We start from the raw sequence: 27,783 nt of genomic DNA on the forward strand, positions 1-27,783 counted from the left end.
TACACTGAAATAATAAAATTTATTTTGGTATCAAACAACATTACAAAGTTGAATCCTCAGTATCCAGCTTGTGGACACAAAGCGGAGGCAGTGGGGAAGAAAGTCAAATTTTATTTTAGATGTAGCTTGCAACTCTTAGGAATTTAGCTGTGTTTCACATTTCTATACAAGAGGATGTTTCCTATATATTCATTTTATATTCATTTTAAATTCAAGAAAGATCTTGATCAATACAGGTGTGGTATAAGTTAGTGTTAACATTCTTTAAATAATACTTGCCAAAGTATGTGAAACCTACAGAAAATTGCCATGATTTTTAAGAAATGTGTACAAATAGTTGTAATGGTGAAAGTGAAACTACAAAAATTTGTTTAACTCATTTGCACAAAAGTAGTGATTATGGAACAAATCGGATACTATGCTGTACAGATTTAATTTTATAAGCTTTTAATTAGCCAGGTTAGGCAAAAAAAAAAAACTAATTTTTGTTGCTTTAAAATCTGTGCTTAAGGGTTTACCCACCATTATGTATTTGTTACTTTTCACAGGTGTGGCCAATTTCCTGTACACTTGGAGCAACACTTGGATTCACCATCAGTCTAGTTATCGCACCACTATGGATATATTGGCACAAGAAACACCTTACATACAAATGCAGATGATGTCAACAGTTGCTGAGAATGCTGCAATATGTTTGGTTAAACCAACTCCATTCTGAACTGTACAGAACCGCATGTGGGTATTTGGTATCTCTCCAAGGCTATATTTTGTAGAATAAAAATGTTTATTCTTCTTGAACACTTATGTTCCAGAACAGATTTTTTTGTTTTTATGGCATGCCTCAGATGATTTGCTTCCTAATTTAAAAAAAAAGGAAAAAAATTGTAGCTTTTGCAAGTGAAACAACCCCTGAGAATCTGAACATTGTACCTTCCAGGGGAATAAATTCCTCCATATGACATCAATTTGCTATTTTTTTTTCCAGACAGTACAAAACTTGTGCGGTTGATGAATTTAGATTACTTTCATCTTCAGCTACAATGCACACTCATTATATGTAATACAAGCACTATTTTATAGTTGCTGGAGGGTTCTTCACAGTGGGCTGGATCAGTTTTTTCTGTATCCTCACTCATGTGATCATACAGCAGTTTATACATCTTGATCCAAGTCTTTTTTTCAAAACATTTTTCTTTGGAGTTAGAATAGCTATTATGGCTTCATCAAAGACAGTCTTCAGTCCTTTTTGTGTTAATGCTGAACACTCCACATAGCAATATGCTCCAATCTGTCAGATGGACACAAGGAATTGAGTTACATTTTGCAAATTCTGTTGCAATTGCCAGAAAAGTTGTGCAAAGATATAAAGTCTAGTTCTTTCATTTGTTAAACATTAGAATTTTTTTTTTAATTCCCTGAATGTAAAACCTTATGTTTTGTGTATATGCTTTAACTAAAACCACTGTACCTTCCCCATTCTGGTTTTCTTCCTGAAGGTACTGACTTATTCTCCAGTAATTTTTCCAAGTGGCTATTCTTTGTGAATTTAGAGTAGTAGTTCTCAAACTATGGGGTATAAGGTTTGGCCATCAAGTGGCCAAACAAAAACTATCCTTAAACCAGTTCTTTTGCTTTTGTAGCAAATATCCCAATGGCTGTACAGCTGATCTTGGCTAACACCACATGCCTCTCGTTGCTCGGGGTGAATTGTACCAGACAATAAGCCATCAGGAAAAGGCTAACTCAGCCAGATGCCATACCCATCTCCAGCTAAGTCAGAGCCTATGTTGGCACCAAAGCCCAAGGAAAGCAAACTGAACCTAGGGAAGTGGGAGAGAATGAGAAAAAGCAAAAGTGTCAACAGTTTCCCACTTATTTAAGATAACTGTTTATAGCTATCAGGTCAAACAAATACACAATGAAGATTCAAATGAACAATGATTCTTTCATCATTCTGTATCCAAGGCCAAACTTTGAATATCCCTAGAAACTGAATTGATTTGGTTTTACTGCAATTTTACTACCTTCAGTTACTCAGGCACCTAAGACTCAGTGATCTGCAGTCTAACTGCTGATTTCATTGAGTTAAATGACCTGTTTGCATTAATAAGTACAAGTTTTAGGTTCATGGTGCAGACTTGGTAATATACAGTACACTGTATTGATCGACTGAGTAATGAGAAAAGCTCTTTTCTCTGCCCCTAAGCCATCCACCAAGCTTTTGAACCTTCATGTGAAAATGGGAGGGTTTTTTAAAAAAAATCATTTAAAATCCAGATGTTTTCTGATATTCCTTACAAAGAACTGGAGACACAATTATGGTAAAGGCTCATTTAACATTTCAGAAATAAAACTGCTCTATGTGGAGGGAAAAGCCAGGGCTCTACATCATGTAAAAGTTTTAATCTTGCAAAAGTGAAGTTTAGATCTGCTCCAATAATAAGCTTTTCCTGTCTAGAAAGTAACGTGCAGTTTAATACCAGATACTAAAGTGAAACACTGTACCCCCTTTGCCAACTTCTCCCCTTGCTCTGTAGTCACAGGTTTTTCCTTCAAAGTATTTAGTCTAGTTAAAGTTCTTGGGTCATCACGAAGGTCAATCTGAAAAACAATCCATATAGAATGTGAATGAGAAATTCAGGGTTTTTTTGCAGATATTTCAAACAACTAAGCTTCTGCTAAAAACAATATTCTGAACCTCCCTGGGTATGGTGCAATTGCTTCTAATGCTATCCTTCATTCATGGTACTTGAGTGTGAATCCAACACTGGCTGAATTGTATCAAAATCAGTTTGAGTAGCCAGATCTTTACAAGTACAGGATAATTTTGCACTAATTTCTCACTGGCATTTGGCTGATCAAGGTGTAAATTACTGGAGCTTGGAGTACCCATCTTCCTGAATTCTTTTGTTTTCTCCCATCCCACTACTGTGACAAGAATTGAAGAAAGAAAATTACAAAATGAATTTTTATTTTGCAGTATTGCAATTATTGGTATACAGGGCAATGGACATTATTTTGTTCTGTCAAGGCAAAATATTCAGTTCCTTGCTCAGAGTGCTACGTCACTAATGCAACAGTAGAATGTATTTGTTTAGATATGCTATAATGCATTATGGTTGCACAGTATATTGATGTCCCAAAATGAATTTTTGTACAGTGTATTCAGACCTGTTTCTATGAAAAGAATTCTTGATCATAGCAGTTCTGCTTGAGTTGGTGTTGTATTATGGACACTTTTTTAAAAAAGTCTACTCCATTTTCAACCATCAGTTGCAGTGTTACATTGAATTACCCAAGTATTTTTTCACTGAAAATTGAGTCAGTGACATCTGTCAATCATAATTTAATTAAGCTCTAACTACATTAACAGGACAAGAGAAAACTTCTGATAAGGCCATTGCATCATGTTGGTTTTGTGTGGACACATGGAAGATGGTCACATTGCAGGGATTCTGCAGACTGGGGCTGCACAAGAGTTTGAGAAAGAATGGCTTACTGCAAAGAAATGGCACAGATTTAAGTTCAAAATTGTTTTGAAAAAGTGAAACAATAAGTGCAAAATTGAGAGAGACTATGTAACAGGAAAGCTTTCCAAAAGGACACCAGTGTTTTCCTATTTAGGATACAAAATGGTCTTAAAAAAAAAATCTGATCCTTAGGGCGATTCTGATGTGACTCCAGAAACCAGAGTATGAAATCTGGTTCCCACTTTTAAATGTACATGCTGTACTCTCAATCATTTGACTTGCAATCAAACAGACTTGCACTTAGAACTGATGAAGATCCTCTCAGTTATGCCAAAGGGGAAACAAATGAACTGCCACATGTAATCTATTAATGTGGTATTTGACACAACACAATCAGCATTAAAAACATAGCAAAATTAAAAGTCACAAAATATAACTGGACAAAAATTGCTTTGTATTTCTCTCTCAAGCTGCAGTAATAATGTCACAATCGTTTATTCTCATGTGAAGATGGTCAAGGACTGGGGCTATGTAGACATCTGGTTCCCAATACAAAAACTTCAAAAGAAAATACCCACATCAGACTGAAGATAAAAACATGAAGTACTATACATTCTAAAGATGCTAACAAATAATTTCAAGGTTGTAATCTAATCTCAAATTTCAGAGACTTTCTAAGCCAAGCGTGCAAATATCATGTAATCACTTCCAACTATCCATTACTCTACATTTTAATATAGAGATTGAGAGAAAATTAAGATGCTCAAGTGAGTCATTCAACACAAATCAGAAAAAAATCAAGTGAATAAAAATACTTAGGAACTTTAGAACTAAAGTCCTCATTTTATTTTTGGAAACGAGACACATGAACAGTACCCAGAACGTCTACTTCCAAACACAGCCCAGTATCTGATGAAAGGAAGGCATTTATGAAACCGGGTTAAAATTTTAAGAACTTCTCTAAATTTATGGAGAGGAGGTCAGTTTACAGATATAAGCAAAGCATACATGGTTCCAGAATGTCTATTTGCAGGAAAAAAAAAGAGTTCTTTTTTAAAATAAAAATTACTGATATGAAAAGTTCACATTATTTGATATGGACTTAACAAATCATCTTGTTTCTTTGCAAACCAAATGAGAACATTTAAAAAAGTAATGCAGCAATGCCCAGATAATCTGTGCCATGGGCTATTAGATAGCCTCCAGTTCACAATATGATAATTTCCCAGTTGAGTTTCAGAAGGGATGTTCAGTGACTCCAGTCAGAGTACTTTAATCAACAAAGCAAATCATAGTAAAAACAAGCTCTACTGAAGCATGTAACAAATTTGCATCATTAAAGAAAAATTAGGACTCATTTGAATTTTGAAAGTGTACTAGCAACAGTAAATTAGTCTTTTTATGCATGTGCACGTACAATTTTCAATTATCATCCAATCCCAAAAAACCTGTTGACAGTTTATTACATCCTTAAATATCTTCCAGTCTTTTAAATACAAGGGGCTGAATTTTACGCCACCCCAAACAGGGTGGGGGAGGGGGGTGATGTAAAATGGAGCGGGAGGCTCTGGGAGCCCTTCCCGACCCACTCCCGCCTCCGCATCCACTTTATGCCCGTCCTCCCCAGGCCAGTCAAGGTCCTCAAGTGGCCACTTAAGGGCCTTCGCCCACCCCCATGCAGATTTTACACATGGCAATCGGGCATCCTAGACCCGAGAGAAACCGCCTGACAAAAGCAGGCGGCTCTTGAACGTTCCAGGGAGGGGCCCTCATGATCAGGCACCCTGTGGGAAGTCCTGCCTCAGAACAATTGAAGCCTGGGGACTTGCGAAATCTGGTCAGATCCCCAGGCAAGGCAGAAGCCGGTTCGCCACCGACTTTTCAGTCAGTGGCCGGCTCCCGGCCGCCTATGATTAAATCCCGGCCAAGGATTTTATTTTCTGCTTTGTTGATATTTGTGGATTGACAGCTTCCAAGGTCAGGCTACACCAGCTAGGTAATTTTCTTCCATTACCATGATTAAAGTTCACTATCTTGCTCTCCTGTCACCATACTTATAAGTTTTGTCACATTATTGTTCTGGTCATATTACTGGTGCTCAGATATTTTTTAGGGTTCAATCCACATGACAAGAATGAGGAGTTGATATTTTCATCCTGATGAAAGTACTCTGCTGTAAAATTTGCAACAGCAGGGTAATCTAATTTAGTATGAACTGTTACCAGAGTTTTTTGGATTTTAAGATATGTGTATATCCACACATTTCCTTTAACTCACCATCTAATCATGTAAACATCACTGTCTTTGCACATCAAAATTAAGTGAACCAGTACTGTTTTCAGTAAGATCATGGTGCACAGATTTTTAAAAAAAGAGTGCCAATTGGTGTTGGACCTCATCAACCCACAAAACTCATTTGCCTGCCAGCAGACAACAGCTGACCAGCACTATGCAGGTTTGGAAACCTAAAGTAACTTTTTTCTAGAACTGACAAAATTACAACTCAGTCGAATAGGTAGAAAAAGTGTTTTAACTATATATAAGGGATTACTTAACATTTAAAATTTTTCTCCTAAACTTGCTTTCTGCTTCATCTTATAAGCACCCTTTGGAATTTTTTGCCGGTTTACCCTTAAGGAACATGTATCTTATTGTTTTGGATATTACGAAAACTAGAAACAAGCATCATTTTGTGCATGGGAACACAGCAAGGCTGAATGCTCTTTGAAGAGTGGATTCCTGTGGGTGTGTAGGCAAAATGCCTTGCCTTTGATTGTCAAATGCCCTCTAGGTCAAAATTTCCTCAAATCTCTCAAATGTTTGTGCACAACTTGCATTAGATGATATTTATAATGGAGATCCAATTGGATAGGCAACAATATTGTACTCAATCAGTTTAAACATCAAAACACTTTTGTTGAAAGATTATAATTCAAGTATTCAACTCATACCTCATTCCCAAAGCAAGGGATACATCTCAAAAGTAAATGAATCAGAGTTGCAAAGTGGAGGTAGGAGAGTTAGAATGATAAAACTCGTAAGGACAAATGATATATCTTATGCCCCTTTTCACATGTGATATTCATGTTTAATTGTCATTAGTAACTTATCACAGAAATTACCCAAGCACAACAATTTATCAATGAAACTCCCACAGGCCTTGATTACTAAAATGTGCTAATGTTTACTTTTGATTTGGGCAAATTAGAGACAATATTGTGACATGAATATATTCACTAGCACCATTTATAACTGAAAAAAGATTTCTGTCACTGTGATAAATAGACATCTGTGTTTCTAAACTTGTGACTGAATCTGATATTCTGTGAAATTGATGCAACACAAAGCTCTTCACATTTCTGCAAATAATTATCACTATTTCATTTTAAGTGGTACTGCAGGTAGAAATGTAATTTCTAAACAAAAATGCACTCCAACTTTGCCACTTAAAAACCAAGCAAAGATTGTTTATTTTAGTTGATCTTAAATTATAGAAAAGGTTTCTAAAGATAGAAATTGAAATAGAATCAAAGCTCATCAACAATCTCACATTCCAAAACAAATTATTTAGAGCACAAACAGGTCATTCGGCACAACAGGTCCACGCCTTGTGGTAATACATTTTCACTGATCCAGAATGATCTTTTATTTCAGTAGCTCAATTCATAAGCTAAATACTTTCTTCCCATCCCAATATTTAACAATGAAAACAAGTATTTATAAACAATTTCAATTTATTCCTTTTGAATACAAGCATCATCAAAAAATAGCGATTAAGCAGAAGTCAAAAACTTAACACCCCAGAGTGTGGAAATTCCTTATTTAGGTGAACTATTTGTTAAACTCCAGAAAGCTTTTTATGGAAGGGTAATGCTGGTGCCTATATTTACTCAGTTTCACATTTATTGTGTAGATTAAAAGGATTACAGACATATTGCTCCTCACTCAAATCCTTCAGCAGTCTCAGTGAGTGTCTGCTCATAAGTGCTCAACGAAGAGCCCAATTAACACCTTCCACCTGCATATAATCAAACCATTGATACACAATTAACAGAGTAAACAATATTGGTGTCGACCGCGTCTTTGACAGGGTAGCCCACCCATTTTATGAAGATGAACGTCTCGCTGGCACAGCGTCCTGAAGTCCCAGAGCTTGGGCAGGCGAAGGGAAAGTGTGGTGGGAGTTGGAAATTGCAGGCCAATAATAGCCCTCAAGAGCACTGTGGGGTACTCCTGCTCCTCCTGGATTCACATCAGATAGCAAAAACCAAATTTACCTTTTTGGTGGTGGTTGCGAGCCAGAGCAGGTCCTTCACCTGCTCTGTTCAATTATCTATTAAGGTCTTAAAATTGGTGTTAAGACTCTCACTTGAATAGGTCAGGTGCCTAACACGTTTTAGGATACCACCCCCCGATTTCTGAAAAATGGCTCAATGCATCCTTCAGGCCTTCTTGGGACGCAGGACATAGGTGCCTTAAATTGACCCTTGCTATACCCATTTTATGTCTTAAAATGGGCAAAATAAGGTCTCAGTCAAAAAGTTTACAGGCCCTTTAACAAACCTCAGATTCCACCATTTCTCAGATAATGAAGCAGTCCATGCCTGCGCACAAGAACTGGACAACATCCAGGCTTGGGTTGATAAATAACATTTGTGCTACATGAAGTGCCAGGCAATGACCATTTCCAACAAGAGCATCTAACCATTTTCCCTTAACAGTCAATGAAATTACCATCACTGAGTTTCCCCCACCATCAACATCCTGCAGGGGGAGGCGGGATGTCACCATTGATCAGAAACTTAACTGGACCAGCCACATAAAAAATATGGCTTCAAGAGCAGGTCAGAGGATGGATATTCTGCAGAAAGTGGCTCACCACCTGACTCCCCAAAGCCTTTCCACCAACTACAAGGCACAAGTCAGGAGTGTGATGAAATACTTTCTGCTAGCTTGGATGAATGCAGCTCCAGCAATACACAAGCAGCTCCATCCAGGACAAAACAGCCCGCCTGCTCAGCGCCCCATCCACCTCCCTAAACATTCACACCCTCCACCATTGGTGCAAGATGGCTGCAGTATGTACCATCTACCAGATGCACTGCAGCAACTCACTAAGCTTTTCCAACAGCACTGCCCAAACCTGGAACCTTTACTATGTAGAAGAGCAAGGGCAGGAAATGCATGGGAACACCACCACCTGCAAGTTCCCTTCCAAGTCACACACCTTCCTGACTTAGAAATTTATCATCTGTTCCTTCATCATTGCTGGGTCAAAATCCTAGAACTCCTTAACAGCATTGTGGGAGTACCTTCACCACACAAACTACAGCAGTTCAAGAAGGTGGCTCACCATCACATTCTCGAGGCCAATTTGGAATGGGCAATAAATTCTGGCCTTGCCAGTGATGCCAACATCCTCAATGAGTAATTTTTTTTTTTTTAATTACAGCAATGCAGTTTTCAGGATCTAGAATCCAGAAGTGGTCTCTTATGGAACATTTTACACAAAATTAACAGGACTTTCAGTTTCCAATGCGATGCACTAATGTTACATTTGATGGACATGGGAGTTATTTTACTCAATTTGTTTTACGCCATTGTTCTGGGATCTGCTCCACTGTGACAAAGGAAATGTAGTGTGACAATAAATAAAAATGTAATTGATGCACACTTCATTTCTCCAAATGTTTCATAGAACAAAATAGGATTTGGATCTGGCCAAGGGTTAGATTACAATAAAAATGAGTTATCCATGTCATGAGGGAAGTATGTTTGGCAGTTTAAAGATGTATATCCAAAGTACCCAGTAGCTCTCAAGCTTGAATGTTTGACCTTTATATTTAGCCCTTCCAGACACTCTGTAACTAAAAGAACATGTAGGTACCGCTTCTCAGCCCTCTGCAATTATCACTCTAGGTAGCTAACAGGAGATGTGCATCAGTGATTTAGGGTTACATGTACTCCACATAATGCACGTGGTATCTTTCCATTCCATCACAGCTTTTTAAAGCACCAACACACCCTTTGATGGGTAACTACTGAACTACAGCAGAAATGCCATGAACAACAGATGCCCCTCTACGAAGAAGGGCCACTGACCCGAAACGTTAACTCTGCTTCTCTTTCCACAGATGCTGCCAGACCTGCTGAGTGAATCCAGCATTTCTTGTTTTTGTTTCAGATGCCCCTCTACGTTGCTTTTATTGATCTCACCAAAGCCTTTGACCTCGTCAGCAGAAGTGGTCTCTTCAGACTACTAGAAAAGATTGGATGCCCACCAGAGCTACTAAGTATCATCACCTCATTCCAGGACAATATGAAAGGCACAATTCAGTATAGCAGCACCTCATCAGACCCCTTTCCAAACCTGAGTGGCATGAAACAGGGCTGTGTTCTCGCACCTACACTGTTTGGGATCTTCTCCCTGCTGCTCTCACATGCATTCAAGTTCTCAGTAGAAGGAATTTTCCTCCACACAAGATCAGGTGGCAGGTTGTTCAACCTTGCCCGCCTAAAGGTGAAGACCAAAGAACGGAAAGTCCTCATCAGGGAACTCCTCTTTGCTGACGATGCTGCATTAACATCTCACACTGAAGAGTGTCTGCAGAGACTCATCGACAGGTTTGCGGCTGCCTGCAATGAATTTGGCCTAACCATCAGCCTCAAGAAAACGAACATCAGGGGACAGGACGTCAGAAATGCCCCATCTATCAATATTGGCGACCACGCTCTGGAAGTGGTTCAAGAGTTCACCTACCAAGGCTCAACTATCACCAGTAACCTGTCTCTAGATGCAGAATTAAACAAGCGCACGGGAAAGGCTTCCACTGCTATGTCCAGACTGGCCAAGAGAGTGTGGGAAAATGGCGCACTGACACAGAACACAAAAGTCCAAGTGTATCAAGCTTGTGTCCTCTACGGCAGCGAGGCCTGGATAACATACGTCAGCCAAGAGCGACGTCTCAATTCATTCCATCTTCGCTGCCTCTGGAGAATCCTTGGCATCAGGTGGCAGGACCGTATCTCCAACACAGAAGTCCTCAAGGGGGCCAACATCCTCAGCATATACACCCTACTAAGTCAGCGGTGCTTGAGATGGCTTGGCCATGTGAGCCACATGGAAGATGGCAGGATCCCCAAGGACACATTGTACAGCAAGCTCGTCACTGGTACCAGACCCACCGGCCGTCCATGGCTCTGCTTTAAAGAAGTCTGCAAACGCGACATGAAGTCCTGTGACATTGATCACAAGTCGTGGGAGTCAGTTGCCAGCGATCGCCAGTGCTGGCGGGCAGCCATAAAGGCGGGGCTAAAGCGTGGCGAGTCGAAGAGACTTAGCAGTTGGCAGGAAAAAAGACAGAAGCGCAAGGAGAGAGCCAACTGTGTAACAGCCCCGACAACCAATTTTATCTGCAGCACCTGTGGAAGAGTCGGTCACTCTAGAATTGGCCTTTATAGCCACTCCAGGCGCTGCTGCACAAACCACTGACCACCTCCAGGCACTTACCCATTGTCTCTCGGGACAAGGAGGCCAAAAGAAGAAGAAGAAGACTGACCATAGAGCTTTAGTGTACAAACCATGGATAGTTTCAATCAAAATATTGAAGACAATTTAATGGTTCCTTCAAACTGAACAGAATACACTAAGCCAATTTTCCACCAAATAAGCTATATTCTGTTTGCTCCTGGGGAGATGGTGGCATAGTGGTAATGTCAATGGACTAGTAATCCATATACCTAGGTTAATGCTCCGGTGACATGGGTTTGAATCCCACCACGGCAGAATGTGAAATATGAATTCAATTAATAAATCGGGAATTTAAAAAAAGCTAGTCTAATGGTGACCATGAAACCATTGTCGATTGTTGTAAAAACCCATCTGGTTTAGGGAAGGAAATCTGCTGTTCTTACCTGGTCTGGCCTACATGTGACTCCAGACCCACAGCAATGTGATTGACTCTTACACGCCCTCTGAAATGGCCTAGCAAGTCACTCAATTCTATTACACCGCTCCAAAGTGTACAAAAAGGAATGAAACCTGACGGACTATCCAACATCGAACTAGGCACTGGAAACGACAGCAGCAAACCCAGCCCCATCAACCCTGTAAAGTCCTCCTCACTAACATCTGGGGGCTTGTGCCAATATTGGGAGAGCTGTCCCACAGACTAGTCAAGCAACAGCCTGACATAATCATACCTTACAGACAATGTCCCTGACACCACCATCACCATCCTTGGGTATGTCCTGTTCCACCAGCAAGGCAGACCCAACAGAGGTGGTGGCACAGTGGTATACAGGAGGGAGTTGCCTTGGGAGTCCTTAACATTGACCCCGGCCCCCACGAAATCTCATGGCATCAGGTCAAACATGGGCAAGGAAACATCCTGCTGATTACTACCTACTAAACACACACCCCTGGCTGATGAGTCAGTGCTTCTCCATGTTGAACACAAATTAGAAGAAGTACTAATGGTAGCAAAGGCACAGAATGTACACTGGGTGGGGGGCTTCAATGTCGATCACCAGGAATGGATCGGTAGCACCACTACTCACCAAGTCCTAAAGGACATAACCACTAGACTGTGTCTGCAGCAGGTGGTGAGGGAACCAACGAGAGAAAAAAACCTACTCGTCCTCATCAATCTACCTGTCGCAGAGGTATCTGTCCATGACAGTATTGGTAGGAGTGACCACTGCAGTCCGTGTGGAGACGAGGTCCTGTCCTCACATTGAGGATATCACCATCTTGTGTGGCACTACCACTGTGCTAAATGGGATAGATTTCGAACAGATCTAGCAATGCAAAACTGGGCATCCATGAGGCGCTGTGGGCCATCGGCAGCAGCAGAATTATATTCAGCCACAATCTGTAACCTCGTGGCCCAGCATATCCCCCACTCTACCATTACCATCAAGCTGGGGGAACCAACCCTGGTTCAAAGAAGAATGCAGAAGGGCATGCCAGGAGCAGCACCAGGCATACCTCAAAATGAGGGGTCAGCCTGGTGGAGCTACAACACAGGACTAATGGCATGCCAAACAGTGGAAGCAGTATGCGACAGACAGGGCTAAGCGATCCCATAACCAACTGAGCAGATCTAAGCTCCGCAGACCTGCTACATCCAGTCGTGAATGGTGGTGGACAATTAAACAACCAACAGGAGGAGGAGGCTCTACAAATAGCCCCATCCTCAACGATAGGGGAGCCCAGCATATCAGTGCAAAAGATGAGGCTGGAGCATTTGCATCCATCTTCAGCCTCAAGTGCCTAGTTGATGATCCATCTCGGCCTCCTCCTGAGGTCCCCAGCATCACCGATGCCAGTCTTCAGCCAATCCAATTCACTCCACGTGATCAAGAAACGGTTAAAGGCACTGGATACTGCAAAGGCTATGGGTCCTGACAACAGTCCGGCAATAGTACTGAAGACCTGTGCTCCAGAACTTGCCGCGCACCTGGCCAAGCTGTTCCAGTACAGTTACAATACTGGCATCTACTCAGCAATGTGGAAAATTGCTCAGGTATGCCCTGTACACAAAAAGCAGGACAAATCCAATCAGGCAAATTACCACCCTATTAGTCTGCTCCCGATCATCAGCAAAGTAATGGAAAGGGTCATCGACAGTCCTATCAAGCGGTACTTGCTCAGTAATAACCTGTTCACTGATGCTCAGTTTGGGTTCCGCCAGGTCCAATCAGCTTCTGACCTCATTACAGCCTTTGTCCAAACATGGACAAAAGAGCTGAACTCCAGAGGTGAGGTGAGAGTGACTGCCCTTGACATCAAGGCAGTATTTGACAGAGTATGGTATCAAGGAGCCCTAGCAAAACTGGAGTCAATGGGAAACGGAGGGAAAACTCTCTATTGGTTGGAGTTATACCAAGCACAAAGGAAGATTGTTGTGGTTGTTGCAGGTCAATCATCTCAGTCCCAGGATATCATTGCAGGAGTTCCAAAGGGCAGTGTCCTCGGCCCAACCATCTTCATTCAGTTCCTTCAGCAAGACCTGGACAACATTCAGGCTTGGGCTGATAAGTGGCAAGTGAACATTCGTGCCACACGAGTGCCAGGCAATGTTAATCTCAAACAAGAGAGAATCTAATCATCTCCCCTTGATGTTCAATGGCATTCCATCGCTGAATTCCCCACTAACATCCTGGGGGTTACCATTGACCAGAAACTGAACTGGACCAGCCACATAAATACTGTGGCTACAAGAGCAGGTCAGAGGCTGGGAATTCTGCAGTGAGTAACTTACCACCTGACTCCCCAAACCTGTCCACCATCTACAAGGCAAGTCAGAAGTGTGATGGAATACTCTCCACTTGCCTGGATGGGTGCAGCTCCAACAACACTCAAGAAGCTCAACACCCCATCCACCATCTTCAACATTCACTCCCTTCACCACCGATGCACAGTGGCAGCAGTGTGTACCATCTACAAGATGCACTGCAGCAACTCACCAAGGCTCCTTCGACAGAATCTTCCAAACCTGCGACTTCTACCACCTTAGAAGGACAAGGGAAGCAGATGCATGGGAACACCACCACCTACAAGTTCCCCTCCAAGCCACATGCCATCCTGACTTGGAACTATATCACTGTTCCTTCACTGTCGCAGGGTCAAAATCCTGGAACTCCCTTCCTAACAGAATTGTGGGTGTACCTACACCCCAAAGACTACAGCAGTTCAAGGCAGCTGATCACCACCTTCTCAAGGGCAATTAGGCATGGGCAATAAATGCTGGCCTAGCCAGTGACACCCGCATCCCATGAATGAATACAAATAAGGATTTTCCCTGGGGCAGGTCCTAATTCGAGTCTCACCCTGTTTTCAGAGCTATCTCTACTTACCGGGGCCATCTGGACTCAGGCCTGACCTCAACTTCTCAGACTCAAAAGGTGGGAATACTACCATTGAACCAGTGGCCACTGTGCAGACGCAGGTACCTCGCTGGATAGCATCCCAGTATTTACAGATCATATCCTAGTCTCGACTTGTCAGGGCTGTCTGGAGCAGGGCTAAACCTTTCAACTTTTGACTCAGAGGCAGGAATGCTATCACTAAATCAAAGGCTCCCTCCATAGACTATGTTATTGTGCTTGGTCTCCTGAACAATCAAATACTTGCTATCTAATATCCTGATGTCTAATGAAACATTATAATATAGATCACCATTAATCGACAATAATGGAAATATAAAATCAAAACACAGTAAATTATGTGCATTACTCAGACTCTAACATATACAGCATTACTGCCATATGTTTTCATTCAACTAGGCTTGGAGCATTTCCAAAATAAACTAATCTTTTGTCAAGTGACCAGTTCAATACAATAATTTTAAACCTTTTTCCGTCATCAGCATACCATTAGCTGAAAACTAAAAATTACAATAGTTTCACCAAAAATTTGCCTCCATTGTCATGTCATATTTTCTTCCCTTTTGCCCATATAACAGATATGCTAAAGTCACCCAAGAATAAAATCTAATGAGTTAACTCCAGCGGAAAAAAAAAATTTCTACAGCTAAGGTTGTAGCACTCTTGAAGATTTATTGTCCAACCATTAGTTTACAGACTTGCTGCATTAATCAGCACTAAGTGTCTGATTCACATGATTTAAAGATACTCTGGAGCATTTATTAAGTGAATTAACAATATTTTACAGCACTAAATTCTGCACCAAGTTCTTGTTATAAGAAAATGAAGATGATATGAAAACCAAGTCAAGTTTAGACTTTTTTTCTTTTACATTCAGTAATAATGCTCGAAAGTTCCACTGCAAGAGTACAAGCTGAGCTTTACCCGTTTCTACTTTTCCATTCCCTCCCTCCAAATCTCTTTGATCTGACAAAGTTCAACAGCCCAGGCAGTAGGCCAACAGTAACAAACGCTGCTTCATGTTTAACTAATGCATACTTGTAACAGGGCAACTCAGCAAGGTAAGTAACGTGGGAAACACAGACTAAAGTAACTTCCCTCCCACTACATCTAACAAACCATATTCCTCTTGTGCCAAGTGATTTCAAGTTATCTCAGTCAGCAAACCAGAAACATCTGCTTGGGAAGTGAGAGCAGTTAAGAAAAAGCTTTACAACATTTGACTAAAACTAAGGGAATGGAACCCAAGCTCGAAGTTGTAAAAATAAGAAATAACCAGTGATCTGAGTTTAAAGTTTACTATTACTAACTATTTTTAAACTGTAGACACATTGGACAAATTTTGGCAGGGCAAGTTATTTAAGTTGCAAAATTGATGTACCTGTGTTCCGACTAATAGGAATGGAACATTTGGTGCATATTCTTTAAGTTCAGGCACCCACTCTTCCCTTACGTTCTGAAATGAGGCTGGATTCACGACCGAGAAGCAGATCAGGAAGACATCAGTCATAGGATAAGACAAAGGTCTCAGACGGTCATAATCTTCCTAAGAAAGCCAAGTAATTGTAAATGTTAAAAAAAAACTGTGAATGCTGGAAATGGGAAATAAAAACAGGAAGCGCTGAAAATACAGAGCATCCCTATCTATATTTTTAAAAGAAAAAGGTAGGTTAATATTTCAGGTACTGCTCCTTCCTCAGAAGGGTCAATACTCAATACCCTTTCTTTCCCTTTATGATACTGACCTGCTATGTGCTTCAACACTTTCCACTTTCATTAAAGTTAAATATTTTTGTCTCAAATTAAGGGATGTGGAACATTTTGCAGAATAAGTAGAAAAAAGTTACAAACAGTGCATCCATTCTTCTAGTCACATCCTTTCAACCAGATCCTTTTTCATAATTAGAAATGCAGAAACAGACACAGATATATACCAATATGAAACAAATACATGAAATAATGTAAATTACTGTAGTACAGACTCACGTCTGATTAGAAAAGCTAATTGTTTGACCTTATTGTATATACTATATAGCTGTTTGTCAGTCACCTGAGCAGGTACCAACTACATATATTGACTAAAAGTTTTAGTAGTACTGCCCAGTGAGCAATTTCATGCCACCAAAGTTGCGGCACTGTGGTTTGACAGAGACCCAAACAATAATCCACTCCTGTATTCCAGATTGTAGCTGGGTCCTTGGGTTGAGTTACCCACCACCGGAAGGAAAATCCAAAGTCAAGACACTTATTAAAATCATTTTATGCAGTGACAATATTCTTAGAATCCAACCTGCTCAGCTGAAATGAGATACACAACTTCAAATAGAATTTTTTTTAAAAACAAGAATAGAAACAAAAGACAATATAAGAGGCACAATCTGTACCATTTGGGCCAGCCAGCAAACTATCTTTCTCTGGTTTAACAGTCTGGAGCCAAGAGTTGAACTATCTGGAATTGTACAACACTGCACCCAACCATACCCTCAAAAAAGTTGGTGACTTGTATGGGATGAGAGCAAAACCTAAAAGGAACATTTTTAACATTATCATGCCTTTTTTGTATGGGATTAGGGCTGCTATAATTTAAATTCACTTAACCACTTTTCACAAGTTGGTTACTGGATAAAACTGCTCTTATGCTGCATAATATCGATCACTGATGACAAAAATATTATGCAATTAGTTTATGAATTCGGCTAGACAAAACTAAAGGCCATTGTAATGCTATTCTACAGCCCTAAAATATATCCTTAAATGTTTATTCTTACCCAGCCCAAACAAAACTTTTTGGATATAAAATAAGTGATATTAAAAACATATACAATAAATACACCTTAAATACTTTTAGGAACATAGGAACAGGAGTAGGCCATTCAGCCAGCCCCACCATTCAATATGATCATGGCTGATCTTCCACTTCAACGTCTTTTTCCCCACACTATCCTCATTTCCCCTTATGTCATTGATATTTAGAAATCTGTCAATTGCGGTTTTAAACATACTCAATGACTGAGCTTCCACAGCCCTCTGGGGTAGAGAATTCCAAAGATTCACAACCCTCTGAGCAAAGAAATTTCTCCTCATCTTTGTCCCAAGTGGCTTCCCCCTTATTTTGAAATTTTGTCCCCTGGTTCTAGACTCCCCAACCAGGGAAAACATCTTAGCTGCATCTACCCTGTCTACCACTTTAAGTATTTTGTAGGTTTCAATGAGATCACCTCTCATTCTTCAAAACTCGCGAGAAAACAAGCCCAGTTTCCCCAATCTCTCTTCATAGGACAGTCCCGGGAACAAGTCTGGTGAATCTTCGTTGCACTTGCTCTGTGGCAATAATATCCTTCCTAAGGGGACCAAAACTGCACACAGTACTCCAGGTGTGGTTTAACCAAGGTTCTATACAATTGAAGCAAGACTTCACTACACCTATACTCAAATCCTCTTGCGATAAAGGCTAACATACCATTAGCCTTCTTAATTGCTTCCTGCACCTGCATGTTAGCTTTCAGTGACTTATTGACAAGGACACCCAGATACACTGCATATCTGTTCCTCCTACCAAAGTGGATAACCTCACATTTTTCAACATTATATTCCATCTACCATGTTCTTGCCCATTCACTTAGCCTGTCCAAATCCCCTTGAAGCCACTTTGCATCTTCCTCACAACACACATTCCCATCTAGTTTTGTGTCATCAGCGAACTTGGAAATACTACATTTGGTCCCCACATCCAAATCATTGATATATATTGTGAACAGCTGGGGCCCAAGTACTGATCCTTGTGGGACCCCACTAGCCACAGCCTGCCAATGCGAGAATGAGCCATTTATTCCAACTGTCTGCTTGCTGCCTATTAACCAATCCTTAATCCATGTCAGCACATTACCTCCTGTCCCATGTGTTTTAACCAACCTCCTGTGGGGGATTTTATCAAAAGCCTTCTGAAAATCCAAGTATACCACGTCCACTGACTCCCCTTTATCAATTCCGTTAGTAACATCCTCAGAAAACTCCAGCACGTTCGTCATTCATAAATCCATGTTGACTATGCCCAATCAGATCATTGTTATCCAAGTGTCCATTTATCACATCCTTTAGAATAGATTCTAGCATTTTGCCAACGACTGATGTAAGGCTAACAGGCCTGTAGTTCCCTGTTTTCTCTCCCCCTCCCTTCTTAACTAGTGTGGTGACATTTGCAACTTTCCAATCTGCAGGAACCGTTCCAGAATCAATAGAATAGATCATCAATGCACCCACTATCTCCACAGCTATCTCCTTCAACACACTAGAATGTAGAATATTGGGTCCTGGGGACTTATCAACCTTTAGCCCCATTAATTTCTCCAATACAACCTTCGTACCAATAGTAATTTCCTTCAATTCCTCATTCCTCCTAATCCCTTGGATCTCTAATTCTGGGAGATTTCTTGCATCTTCCTCAGTGAAGACAGACACAAAGCTTCTCTGCCATTTCTCTATTCCCGATTATAAATTCTCCTGACACTGCCTGTAATTGACCCACATTTGTCTTAGTCAAACATTTTCTTTTTACGTACCTGTAGAAGCTTTTACAGTCTGTTTTTATATTTTCTGCTAGCTTACATTCATATTCTATTCTCTCAGTTTCTTCGTCCTCCTTTGCTGTATTCTAAAATCCTCCCAATCCTCATGTTTACTGCTATTTCTGGCAACTTTATAGGCCTTTTCTTTTAATCATATAGAATCATTAACTTCCTTTGTTAGCCACGGTTGACTGCCTTTTCTTTTGGGGGTTTTGTGCCTTGAAGGAATGTATAGTAGCTATAAACTATGTAAGAATTCTTTAAAGACTATCCATTGCCTATGTACTGTCATACCTTTTAACGTATTTTCCCAATCCACCTCAGCCAATTTGCCCCTCATACCTTCATAATTTCCTTTGTCCAAATTTAACACGCTGGCTTCAGATTGAACTACCTCACTTTCAAACATAATGTAAAATTCTATCATATTATGGTCACTCTTCCCTAAAGGTTATTTTACAAGGTTATTAGCTATTTCTCATTACATAATACTAGATCTAAAATAGCCTGTTCTCTAGTCAGTTCCGCAACATACTGCTTTAGAAAACCATCCCTAACAGTCCACAAACTCGTCCTCCACAGTGCTCATTAGGTTTACCCAGTCTATATGCAGATTGAAATTACCCATGATTACTGTATAACCCATGCTACATGCTTTTCTAATGTCTTGATTAAATCCATGCCCCACACTACCACTACTGTTTGGTGGCCAATAAACAACTCCAACCAATGTTTGTTGCCGCTTGCTGTTTATTTATTTATTTTTGTTATTTATTTAGAGATACAGCACTGAAACAGGCCCTTTGGCCCACCAGGTCTGTGCCAACCAACAGCCACCCATTTATACTAATCCTACATTAACCCCATATTCTCTACCACATCCGCACCATTCTCCTACCACCTACCTACACTAGGGGCAATTTACAATGGCCAATTTACCTATTAACCTGCAAGTCTTTGGCTGTGAGAGGAAAGCGGAGCACCCGGCGGAAACCCACGCAGACACAGGGAGAACTTGCAAACTCCGCACAGGCAGTACCCAGAATTGAACCCAGGTCGCTGGAGCTGTGAGGCTGCGGTGCTAACCACTGCACCACTGTGTTTCTTAACTCCAACCAAACAGATTCCACATTTTGTTCTTCCAAACTGAGATTCTCCTTTACGAATATATTGATCTCATCCCTTATTATCAGCGCAACAACACCTACTTTTCCCTTTTGCCTGTCCTTCCTAAATGTCGAATATCCTTGAATGTTCAGTTCCCAGTATTGGTCACCCTGTAGCCACGTTTCCTTTATGGCAATTAGATCATACCAATTTACCTCTATTTGGGTCTTTAAATCATCTATCTTGTTGCGAAAGCTGCTTGCATTCAGGTAGAGTGCCCTTAACCTTGTCTTCTTTGACATTCTGCATTCTAAGTCTAGTTGATGCTTGCCTTTGTATCGCCTGCCTTCTAATGTCACTTGCTATTTTTCTACCTCCTGTTACCAGCTTTATTTCCGTCCAATTTGAGCTACCCCTCAGGTTCCCATCCCCTTGACAAGCTAGTTTAAACCCTCCCCAACAGCACTAGCAAATCTCCCTGCGAGGATGTTAGTCCCGGTCCTGTTAAGGTATAGCCCATCCATCTTGTACAGGTCCCACCTGCCCAAGAACTGGTCCCAATGCCTCAGAAATCTGTTGCCCTCCCTCCTGCACCAATTTTCCAGCCACGTGTTTAATCGATCAATCCTCCTATTCCTATGCTCACTTGCACATGGCACTGGGAATAATCCTGAGATTACTGCTTTGGAGGTCCTGCTTTTTAATTTCCTCCCTAACTCCCTAAAATCTGCTTTCAGGACCTCATCCCTCTTCCTACCTCTGTCACTGGTACCAATATGGACCATGACCTCTGGCTGCTCACCCTTCCCCAGAAAGATGTCCTGCAGCTGCTCCATCATATCCTTGACCCTGGCACCAGGAAGGCAACACACCATCCTGGAGTCACATTTACCGCCGCAGAAACGCCTGTCTGATCCCCTGACTATTGAATGCCTTATCACTATTGCTCTTCCACTCTTCTTTCTCCCCTCCTGTGCAGCTGAGTCACCTGTGGTGCCACAGACTTTGCTCTGGCTGCACTCCCCTGAGGAATCATCGTTCTCAACAGTATCCAAAATGGAAAACCGATTAGCAAGCAAGATCAAATCAGGGGACTCCTGCACTGCCTGCCTGGTTCTCTTAGACTGCCTGGCAGTCACCCATTCCCTCTCTGCCTGAGTGCTCCTAACCTGTGGTGTGACCATCTCCCTAAACGTGCTATCCACATTGTCCTCTGCCTCGCGGATGCACAACAGTGACTCCAGCCGCTGCTCGAGTTCCGAAACCCAGAGCTCAAGCTTCTGCTGCTGGTGACACATCCTGCAGATGTGCTCGTCTAGCACACGTGGTGCGTCCATGACTTCCAACAAACCGCAGGATGGAAATTCCACTTGGCTGATCTGACCTGCCATAACGTAACTTTAAACACTTTCATTACAATAAGTAAAATAACTTACCAGTTACTCACCAATCAACTTCTTCCCCTGTACCGAAGAGAGAGTCAGCTACTGGAGGCTGAAAAAAGGTAGAAGAAAGAAAGGAGCCCCTCCCTCACGCACCAAACTCCCCACTTTACACTCAGTGCACTCAAATTTATTTTCTTAATTTATTGGTCCCCTCCTTACCGAACTCCCTCAATTACCAAACTCCCTTAACACTATGCCCCCCAGCAGCACTCAATGCAGACAAGCAGCACTGAGAATCCGCTCAATTTATCCTCTTGTAAACAATGCTGTGTCAGCTCTGCTGGAGCTCAGAAACCAGTTTAAGCTAGCTACCTAATTAACTAGCTACAGCTACTCAGTGTTAGTTTAATTGTGAATACAATAAAATGCTTTTTAAAAAAAACTTTGTACACAGTCCATTCACTTTATCAGACTTCAGATATAAAAATACAGCAACTCACTTGTATAATTTTCAACTTTTATTTTATGAATACTCAAGTTCTTCCACTCAAAACTAAAACCTGATATTGTCAAAATTACCAATTACTCAAGCTTGGTCCTAGCCAAACAAGACTTATCAATTATTTGGACTGTAGAAATGATTGGGAAGAGGGAGGGTTTATGTCAAGGGAACAACCATATATGTGATGTGACAGTTTCTGTTTTTGCATCTAACGAGTGCTGAAGGCGGGAAGGGGAAAGGCAGGAGGAGGAGGACAAAGACAAATCAAGTATGAAGTTTCCTTAAAGGGCATCTGTTCAATTCATTTACACTATACACTATGATATCCGCCAGCGGAAGCTGCTGAGCAAAGTGATTCTCAACTCATAACTTCCAACAGTTTTGACAAGCAATTGAGACCACTGCAACTGGAATGTATTAAAGCATATTTAAATATGTAATTTAGATATCACATAACTCAAAACATCCAGAACTGCAATTAGTGTGTATTTGCATGAAGTTGCTAGAAAGGTTTCATATGAAGTCAGGAAAAATAAAAGAGGTACATTTAATTAGTTTAAAGGCTAAGCTTAAGATTAAAAGCTTTCTAAGCACAAGCTGTACAATTCAAAGAAAGACATTTAAAGCCCCTCTCAGAGGCTTAACTTGGGAAAGTGGTGAAAAATAAAACCTTATATTTATAGGGATAAAGCTGCTCTGAAACATAATGCACAAATGTTAAAGCATATATAAACAGTTTAATACAGAAATTACCAGTTTAATAATGTTTTTTTAACTTTAGGAAAATATTACAGCAGAATATATGGATTTAAAATTGTTAGGTTACCAATTGTAAAGTAATTGACCATCTGTTGCTTTCATGCTCGTACTCTTAATCACGGCAGGGTGAGTCAATCAAAACCATCTGCCTGACACAAAAATAGATGGGGAACATGTGGTTGCATTCCAACAAATATCAAAATGTCAATTCATTGATTGCTAGGGAAAGAAAAACTTAAGTGAAGTAGTGTTGAAAAGTTTTTACAGAAAAAAAAAACAAGTGTGAACAGGATGGTGTTTTTGACCTCAAACCCAAGAGAAGTATAATTTTCGAGCTTATTCAGTAATCTTACTTTTGAAGTTAGTAGGTATATTGAGCACTATTGAGAGTAGAATATTTATATACATCTTCTTTCAGAAAAGAAACTCAGGAAAGCTCCTAAGCGTTTCATTTGTTCAGACAGTGTACATACCCTAGAGTTACTAATATATAAAAATAAAACAAGCACAGTGACTCCACCCGCACCCACCCCGAGCAACTTTATTAGCCAGACCCATACTAGCTGAGACCATGCTTTCTGCAGATGTTAATAGGTCAGAATCCAGTTTCAGCAGGAAACATTCTCTTACAATGAATGCTTGCTGCAGCACTTCCAATTTTCTCTACTCTAACTCAAAGGATTTTTTTAAAAACATGGGTACAATTTCCACTTGTTTATGTGACTAACATCAGCGTAATTCAGACAGAATCAGCGAAATCAGTGCAAAAAATCATGAAATTTTAAACACAAGTTACTCCCAAAACCATTTGTGTTTGTGTGTTTGCCCCCCATCTTTTATGCTTGTTTAAGATTCAATTTGCCCAGATCATGGCCTTCCCACAATAGTGGCCACATCCCTCGTCAAAACTGCAAGATTCCACCAAATGTACTGATTAGGGAAGGCACTTCAAATTGGGCTCCTTTTCATAGGCGCATAATGTTTTATAAGTTTGCTTTCAAACAAAAATATTTAATTTACTGAGAAACTGACATGTTTTCATCAATGAAACTATTCAATGGTTCTGTATAGTTTTTTTTATATAAAACAGACATTTTCAGTTACTTTAAAATCAAGTTATTCACAGTTGGAAGACTGGACACCTTTATTAAAAATGCTTATTTTTAGTAATAAACCCATTTTTAGCTATCATCTTGGTTATCACAGTCACAATTTGGTTTGGCTGATCAGACTTTAATGTTATTAGATTGCTCTGATGTTCCCTTTCCTGCCCCTTAAAAATATAATACTTTATATTATAATAAAAGCAGGTTGTTGCCAAACAATTTAAACTTCAGCATGCAAGCAAAGCAATTACAAAGCTTCCAATCTTGCTCCATTAACAATGCTGATGGATAAGTAACAAACAGGACTCTTATACACAACCTTTAGCCTCTGAGTAGGCACGCCGACTTTAGATACTATTACCTGCATAAGTCCACACATTACAAGTAAAGACCAAAACATTGTCTAGTGTAGCATAACCAACATTTCAAGTTCACAAATTTAAATATTATGCCCTCAAATTTAATTTTTAACTGTTTTTTTTAAAAAAAGGTTCTTTAAGATTAATCAGGTACTGCTGGCCACTCAAGGAAGTACTTAACTCAGCATAATAGAAAATGCCTTCAATGACAGAAAATAAGTAGTTAGCCTTTCCAGCTAAGTAAAATGCAGCATTTTTAAATTGGAAAAAACATGTTTATTAGGATTATCTAGCGTTGTGCCTATTAAAAATGACTATAACTAAAAGTTTAACAAAAATAATAAAAGGTATAGCTGATTTCTTCATCAGTTTAACAACCTTACTTAGCATCACCCTTCTTTGAGACATTTGATTTCATATCTATATGATTGGAATATTACAATGGTTGCTGACCAGATATCTGCATTTCTGCAATTGTTGCAAGGGTAGTAATGAAGTTTACTCTTCTGAATTCAAAGTGGCTTTAAATTATTTGAATACTTTTTTAAAAAAAACAAAATTCACACTTTTACATTAGTTATTGGGTGATTTAAAAATTTAGTACAAAGAAGTTATCTGTGTGCACAAAATGCATGGGCAAAATGAAGAGTACAGCCAAAACATGCTTGTCATTCAGCTCAAAGTTAGCACAATACCAGGAAAGATATCACACAATAAAAAAAAAATACTTTTTGATTTTATAAATGTTCACATGGTCAAGTGATTTGACTGAATGTTTACATCACCAGTAATCTATCAGTGCCGCTTGACTCGCTTTTAACCCAAGTATGTAATTTTGCATAATTTTTCAAACAGTTTAGGTTTTCCCACATAAACTATACTTTTTGCTGGAATGGGGCATGCCCCGTGAGTTGTGTTTTCCCCTCACCTTTCAGCTCAAAAAATCCTTGCACTGCAAATTGCTGGAAGTGGAAATTAATAAAGGGGCATCAGTGAATGATGGGATTGGTAGTCTAACTCCTTAACCAATGAAATTTAAGGATAGAGAAGGAAACAAAGCAAAGGATGGAGAAGGAAGTAGGGTGAATTTAACTCAAATTAAATAAAAGGAAAAGAGGGGAAAAGGAAAATATTGGATTAGGAGGAAAAAAGACAAAAGAAAAGTAAAACATTAATTTAAAAAAATACTAAATGAACAATTTACTACCTGCAGGAGTGAGGCTCCAGAGTTTCAATTGTATTATTTCTGGGCCTCCCAAGGTTGAGCGGAATTGCAGATTCATAAATCTATCTAGTAAAGCATCCTTTCGTTGTGAAATACCAGCCACAACTTTCTGTTGGGAGTTTAATTTGTATTTTATGGCACAAATCCAGCAATTTCTTGAGACTGATGGGGATGTTGACAGAGTTCTGGTTTTGCGAGGCTAACAGCGAATCGCAACTCACGGCGTGACTCTTCCTCACCACAAATTGCTGGGGGAGGGGAGGAGGAGAGTGGAAGACGGAGGTTTAGGCACTAGTAACAGCTTGCGCCGTGAACTGGCCATCATCTTCCCAGCAATGTTTACACCACGGACTGTTCATATCATTGCAACTTATATAAAACTCCTCCCCTGGGAATTCAGCTCAAAGAAAGAGGCATTTTCATTCACACTAAGGAAACAATCATGTGTCACGTTCAGTCATAAGAGTTATTAAATACTGCTAAACTGCCCCACACTAAAAAAAAATCCACACACCCTACAGCATGCACAAGAAAAATTTGAACATGTTCCCTTTTCTTGTAAGATAAAAAAAACTCAACTCACCTGTCCTGCAGTATCATAAAGTCCAAGGAGATACTGTTTACCTCCCACGGTGACAGTGACTGTCCAAATAGGAAAAGAATGGATATTTTACTAGTTATATGGAAATACTACAGTAACTGGCAGAATAATGTAGCAAATGTTTTTAATTAATAGCGGATGCAGCATGCATCAAAAAAGCAGACGTCTGGTTGAAAAAGACTAGAACCAGACAGTGGAACTTCAACTTTCGCAGAAGTTCGCGTTTAGCTTTATGAGCTGGGATGAAATTGAAAACAAAACTTCTCCAAAATTAAAAAGAATGTGCATATTTCTATATAAAGAAAAATACCCGCATAATGGTCGAACACAGTTGGCACATATTCCTCTGGAAAAGCATCGTTCGCGTAGCTCATCAGCAAACAAGTTTTCCCCACCGCTCCGTCCCCGATCACAACGCACTTTAACATACTCTTCGGACCCGTTCCATTGGCCATGGTGCGGGCAGCTCATTGCTTCTGAATCACCTTTCCATCGGGACGTGCCAAAGGTGCCATTTTCCACATGTTCAACCCGTCCTGTGCTTCTCAAACAACTGCATTCCCCCAGTTAACAAAAAAAAACCTTCCTTTGAAAAAAAATTATAAAAACTGGCAGCGACTTTCCCCTCCAACTGATCTTAAATGTGTCAAGAGGACAAGCGCTCTGACAACATACACAGAGAGCTTTGCTGCCCGCACTCAGTTGTGCTAAAACAGGAGAGTTTGACACATCTGGATTTCCCTCCACATGCAGCAACCGGTCTGAATGCCAATATTTAAAACTCCATGCTCCAATACTTTTTTTGTGCCCCTGCTTCCTCTCTCTCTGTCCTCTTTCTCCCTCCCACCGTCCGCTGGCTACACTCCAGCTGCATTGTACAAGCAGCCGAACTTAGCCTGGGCAAGGAGGTGGGTGGAATGCCGGATGATTGACAGCCCGCTCGACCACTCAGCAGCGCGGACTGGCCGCCCTTGCCCAATGGGGAGAGCGCTAGGGCGAGTGCTTCCCATAGCACAAATCCAGAGAGTCATTGTATCACTGCTGCAGATGTCATGTGACAATAAAGTGACCTCATCTATTCCGAGCAGCGCTGAGATTTAAAACAGTCACAGGGACACTGCTAAAAAGCCACAAGACAATTTACAAGATAACCTCCTTTAAAAAAGAACTCGTCAGAGATATAACTGCGTTTAGTACTACCATTACCATCACGACTGTTGTTGCAAACTGATCATGTTACCGTTAACATAACGTCACAGCTATGCTAGATGCTTTTTTCCCAGAGGGAGATACCACCTTTTTAAAGCTGTTTTCCAGTATAGATTTTTTTGTGTAGTACAGTTTGCATTATTCGCCGTTCAGGTAGGAAACCTCTTCCTTTGCTATCCTAATGTCACCCCAAAATTGGAAGCCATGAAAGGCGTGAAAGCAATCTGGGGAATGACTCTCCTTCCAATTTTCCTATCTGTTAGTAGGCCTCCACTTCGTGATCATCCGTTCAGGTTTGAAGCACGTTGTCTGATTTTGGTGCTCAGCGTCTCCTAGCTTAATTCACAACATCAAGGATCAGGAAGCTAGTCAGCCTCTCGTCCTCTCGTAGCTCTTGGGCAGATAGCCCATTATTTACCAATCACATCTACCAATATTCCTTGAATAATTTCAGTTTTTGTTGGTCACCATTTGTATAAACAACTTCCTGGCATCACTGTAAAATTTCCATTCAACAGTTTGAATGTGTGCTGCCTTGTTTAACTGCGTTATGTTCAGGAATAAAACATCTGTTACAACCGCAGCGGGAGCAATGCACTGTCAAT

At 40.5% G+C, this 27,783-nt stretch overlaps 2 protein-coding genes across 2 annotated transcripts in view; one reads left to right on the top strand and one right to left on the bottom strand.

The window, feature by feature from the left end:
- pigf (phosphatidylinositol glycan anchor biosynthesis, class F) overlaps nucleotides 1–965 on the top strand; it is a 47,900-nt gene extending 46,935 nt beyond the window's left edge. Inside the window, exon 5 of the mRNA XM_068045186.1 lies at nucleotides 549–965. Coding sequence (XP_067901287.1) covers nucleotides 549–662 — 114 coding nt within the window. The 3' untranslated portion in view covers nucleotides 663–965. The remainder of the gene's footprint in view (nucleotides 1–548) is intronic.
- Nucleotides 1–26,871, bottom strand: rhoq (ras homolog family member Q). Its single transcript, XM_068045187.1, has 5 exons — nucleotides 26,280–26,871; nucleotides 25,952–26,010; nucleotides 15,742–15,906; nucleotides 2,506–2,601; nucleotides 1–1,288 (listed from the first exon to the last, which is right to left on the bottom strand). The coding sequence occupies exons 1-5, from the start codon at nucleotides 26,422–26,424 to the stop codon at nucleotides 1,133–1,135; spliced, it is 621 nt and encodes a 206-aa protein (XP_067901288.1). The 5' UTR covers nucleotides 26,425–26,871; the 3' UTR covers nucleotides 1–1,132.
- Nucleotides 26,872–27,783: the final 912 nt, after the last annotated feature.

This window comes from Heterodontus francisci, chromosome 13 (assembly GCF_036365525.1).
Source record: "Heterodontus francisci isolate sHetFra1 chromosome 13, sHetFra1.hap1, whole genome shotgun sequence".
Taxonomy (NCBI): domain Eukaryota; kingdom Metazoa; phylum Chordata; class Chondrichthyes; order Heterodontiformes; family Heterodontidae; genus Heterodontus; species Heterodontus francisci.